This window comes from Pangasianodon hypophthalmus, chromosome 2, assembly GCF_027358585.1.
Source record: "Pangasianodon hypophthalmus isolate fPanHyp1 chromosome 2, fPanHyp1.pri, whole genome shotgun sequence".
NCBI lineage: Eukaryota > Metazoa > Chordata > Actinopteri > Siluriformes > Pangasiidae > Pangasianodon > Pangasianodon hypophthalmus.
The window spans coordinates 105,001-110,000 of record NC_069711.1 but is presented as its reverse complement, the minus strand read 5'-3'; the positions used below and the strand labels follow the sequence as shown (position 1 = coordinate 110,000).

The 5,000-nt window shown below is 37.6% G+C and overlaps 2 protein-coding genes across 2 annotated transcripts in view; one reads left to right on the top strand and one right to left on the bottom strand.

Annotated features, from left to right (window-relative positions):
* tsfm (Ts translation elongation factor, mitochondrial) overlaps positions 1-1,103 on the bottom strand; it is a 4,229-nt gene extending 3,126 nt beyond the window's left edge. The window contains exon 1 of the mRNA XM_034299213.2: positions 963-1,103. Within this exon, the coding sequence (XP_034155104.1) occupies positions 963-1,010 (48 nt within the window). The 5' untranslated portion in view covers positions 1,011-1,103. The remainder of the gene's footprint in view (positions 1-962) is intronic.
* Positions 1,104-2,475: 1,372 nt separating this feature from the next.
* Positions 2,476-5,000, top strand: part of endou (endonuclease, polyU-specific) — a 5,368-nt gene continuing 2,843 nt past the window's right edge. The window contains exons 1-2 of the mRNA XM_026945556.3: positions 2,476-2,630; positions 4,747-4,915. Coding sequence (XP_026801357.3) covers positions 2,573-2,630; positions 4,747-4,915 — 227 coding nt within the window. The 5' untranslated portion in view covers positions 2,476-2,572. The remainder of the gene's footprint in view (positions 2,631-4,746; positions 4,916-5,000) is intronic.

The following is a 5,000-nucleotide window of genomic DNA, read 5'->3' as shown; positions in this document are numbered from 1 at the left end:
ACACACACACCACACACACCACACACACCACACACACCACACACACACACGTCTGTGTTCTGTGCTGTGAAACACGCCATCACGTGATCCAGCACATTACATTTTTAAAAAGAATGTTTTCTGTCTGTGCATTAACTCTATTCCACACTGAATTCCACAATTAAATAAAGAACAACAATTAGGAAGTAAAACACATTTTATTATTTTAAATAATTATTTATTTACGCAGTTTATATAAAATAAACAATATACAGAACCACATTCTATAGTGCTGATATTAAAGGTATGGTTTTTATTTTTAATGTCTTTATAAAATCATTCTGCTGAATAAATTATTATTATTATTATTATTATTATTATTATCATTATTTATGTTCTGCAAAATATAATAAAGACCTAAATATTTAATGTATTATAATTTATAGATAGTTTAGGTGTAGTTTTAATAGATATAGTTTAACACCAAGCTGAAGAAATAAATTTCACTGAACTGTAATGGGACAAATAAAGGCTTCTTCTTAATCGTGTCTTTTTTCTGTTTCTGATTTTATTGTGTGTTACAGAGTTAATTCGAAATTCATTTCTACATGATTATAATGTTAAATATCTATACATTAGTGCAGTGTATGAGGATTATAATGTTAAATCTGAGGATTATAATGTTAAATATCTATACATTAGTGCAGTGTATGAGGATTATAATGTTAAATCTGAGGATTATAATGTTAAATATCTATACATTAGTGCAGTGTATGAGGATTATAATGTTAAATCTGAGGATTATAATGTTAAATATCTATACATTAGTGCAGTGTATGAGGATTATAAGGTATATCAGTGGAGTGTACACTAGATGTAGTGCACTAAGTAGTGCACTAGATGCAGTAATTAGTGTAGTCAGTAAGTGTTAGTGCTGTACTGGAGTGATAAAGTGAGATTAGATGATTAGATGTCACTCCTACCTTAGAGATGTGGGTCCTGAGAGAGGAGAATAAACTGGAAGCCGCCATGTTGGTGTGGAATGTCACTGCAGCACGCGCACTACGGAAAGCGCGAAGGACACGACACTTCTACTTCCGCCTGTGTGTGTGTGTGTGTGTGTGTGTGTGTGAGAGAGAGAGAGAGAGAGAGAGAGAGAGAGAGAGAGAGAGTCACACTGCCACCTAGCGGACAGGAGGAGTATTACTGTCAGTGTCAGTCGCAGTGCTGCTTTATCAGCGTTATAATTATTAATATTTATACTGGATACAGACTTTGGAAACAAATCGGACAAATAACAACAGAAACAAATAAATAGAAACAGCTGTACATACATTCAACAATACAATAAAACCCTGAGAATAAAAAACAGGGAGCAGGGCAGGGTGGGGGTCAGTCAGCATACGAACAGAAAATTTAAGTTCTACATTTATACTTACATTTAAGATTTATATTTATATTTAATATTTACACTGAAACTTTTACAACAATTATTTTTATATGAGTCACTATGAAAATGAATCATAATGGAATCAAATGATCAAAAAAAGAGTCAGAGAGAAAAGAGTACACACACACACACACACACATACACACACACACACACACACACACACACATACACACGTACACACACACACACACACACATACACACACACACACACACACACACACATACACACGTACACACACATACACACATACACACACACACATACACACACATACACACATACACACAAACACACACACATACACACACACACACACACACACACACAGTAATGAAACAGAGGGAGAGAAAGAGGAGGGAATAAGAGATTAGAGAGACTGAGGAAGAGGAGGAGGAAGATTTTCTGACACTGTTGGAGAACTTTACACACACACACATGAATAAAGCTGAACTGAAATTAGAGCAAAAATCCTGCGTCATTATTTTCTTTATAAATTAATCAATTCTGTTTTTCTTTACTATAGTCATAATGTTTGTGTTTATTTTTATGATACAGAAATTCACTCATCGAAGATTTGATTTGATTTTGTAGCCGTTTGTGGTCTTCTGTAGTTAATGCACACACACACACACACACACACACACACACACACACACACACACACACACACAGTGACAGCTTTGTTCTTAATTTATTGGTGTCAGAAACTTTACAGTAAAATCCATTTGATGAGTGTGTGTGTGTGTGTGTGTGTGTGTGTGTGTGTGTTATCAGTAATGAAATGCAGCTGCAATTCCTGTGGGAATGTCAGCAGGTGGAATCATTCACTCACTCACCAACAGCACACAAGGTCAGCCTGTACAGTGTGTGTGTGTGTGTGTGTGCGTGTTTATTCTCATCACTACATGCAGTTGTGTGTAACTGATAGACATCCACAGCATGCATTTAATCTGACACATTGCTTTTCCACCATCTACACATGACCATAAGGTGGAGTTCATGTGGGCGGAGCTTGTGTCTGTGTGGGCGGAGCTTGTGTCTGTGTGGGCGGAGCTTTTAGGGAGATATAAAGGCAGTACAGGGCTATAATACAATATCTGGAGATATTCTGTTCTTCTTAGATAAGTCACTTCCACGATGAGGAACCTTCTGCTTCTTCTGTTCACTTTCACTCTGATCAGTCAGGGACACGGCAGTAAGTCTCTCTCTCTCTCACACACACACACACACACACACACACACACACTACATATTTTATTACTGCTAACGTTATACAGAAATATTGATTATTAACACTCACATTAGTGCAGTGTCGATAAACATGGACTTCATATATTCATATATACTGTGTGTGTGTGTGTGTGTGTGTGTGTATGTTTTACTCTTTATGAGGACAAAAATAATAATTCCTCAATAATGTTAGGAATTTGTGCTGATGTTTGACCCAGTGAGGACATTTGTCTGGTTCCCACAAGAATCTTTTTTGCAGCATTTATTTAAATAAAAAAAACATAAAAGAGAAAAAAAAGATTTCCTGAGTTCTGACACTGAGGTTACTACTTAGAGTTAGATTTAAGGTGTAGCAGCGCATTAATTATCTACACTAACGCACCAGTGTGAAACTGTAAAAACACACACACACTAACTCTGTAAAACTGTAAAACTGTAAAAACACACACACTAACTCTGTAAAACTGTAAAACTGTAAAAACACACACACTAACTCTGTAAAACTGTAAAACTGTAAAAACACACACACTAACTCTGTAAAACTGTAAAACTGTAAAAACACACACACACTAACTCTGTACTGAACGTTAGACTGTAACTGTAAAGTTCACTTGTTAACGGTTATCATCAGTAATAAATGCTAAATTAGCTGGACTGGGATTAATATAGTTTCTAAAACAACTTCCTGTTTTTTTCTGTTATGTTACAGTACAATAGCTAACAGGCTAACTAGTTAGCTAACATTAGCTATATGTTCCCTATAACATCTCAACAGAAGTATAGTTCCATAAGCTCAAATGAAATGACATGTATAGAGATAGTAATAATGTCTATAAATGTCACAAATACATAATGAGTTAAAGGAAGACTGTGAGACTCGTTCCAGCTGTATACTGTTCAACACGTGTCTTTTCCCGCGCAGTGAGAGCGTTATGAGGTTAAACACGCTCAGAGATAAACGTATAAATGTTTAGAGGTGTTTATCAGCATGGCCTCGGTGTTTTCTTTATATTGGCTCTGAGTGTTAAGGTCACTTTTTTATCCACCTGCAGACTTTCACATATCGAATAAACGACCTGCAGTGTTCCTGCTGTAATAAAACACACTTGCTCAGTGGTTCCTCAGGGGCAGGAGGGGAAGCGCTCCACCATTTACATACATATCCTCTGTTCAACAAATATTAATCCTCATAAACTCCTCATTCACAAATCCACACATTTTACATCCCGTTTAAATACTAATTACCTCGTTTGAGTGACCAGTGTTCCAATGTTGATGTTCTGTTGATTTGTTCGCCTTTCCAGATGTTGCACCATCATGTAGAGGCCCATTGGGGCAGGAATCACGCTGCCCCATGCTCAGACAGGGCAGTTAATGACAGGGTTGCCAGATTGGGCTAGTTTAATAGACTCCACACTCCACCAAGATCTTGCTTTGTAGCAAATAATCAAAATAAAATCTAACCAATTTCCACAAAAAAGGCAGAGTGTAAGCACAGATGCACAGAATCATTTCTAATGTAAGATGTAAAGATTTGGAGAGAAATGTTTTGCTTTGTTTTGCTAGTTTTGTTTTTTGCGTAGTTGTGCTGTAAATTTCACTGAGACCTGGCAACCCCAGTTAATGATATTACCTCGATCACAGCTGAACACAGTTACGTGTAAAACGGCTCAGGTCGAGCTGCCAGACTGCACGCTGGATAACTGTATGACGTCGATTCTTAACTATCTATTACGCAGTTACGCTAAACATTCACTAGATAGCCTGTAGCATGAGTCACATGTGATAGCCTCTCCACTTCGTTTAGTCTGAGGCTATGTCATTATTAATGATCAAGAGCCGCTGTTCAGTGACGGGAATACGAACAGGACGGCCGTGTGTAACTCACAACATGGCGGCTGTAGAACAGGAATGTGCAGCACAGTCACGGCTTCACAAACAACATTTTACACTAATTTATTCATTTAATGCAAATTAGGTACAAGACGGTAAAGCAACAAATCCAAACAAGGCTAGTAATCCTGTGTTAAAAGTGTGTGTGTGTGTATGTGTGTGTGTGTGTGTGTGTGTGTGTGTTTCAGACTCTTCTAAAAGCCTCAGTAGAGCCTCAGACACTGAGATTAAGGAGGTTTCAGAGGCTTTGTACCTTCTGGACTCGAACAAAGCCTCAAAGTCAGAACTCACCATCAACCCGCAAACCCTCATAGACCAGTCAGAGAGCAGCACGAAGAAGGACCTGTCACCTCTACCGTAAAACACACACACACACTCACACACACACACACACACACATACTCACAAACACACACACACTTTCTCTCTCTCACTCACACTC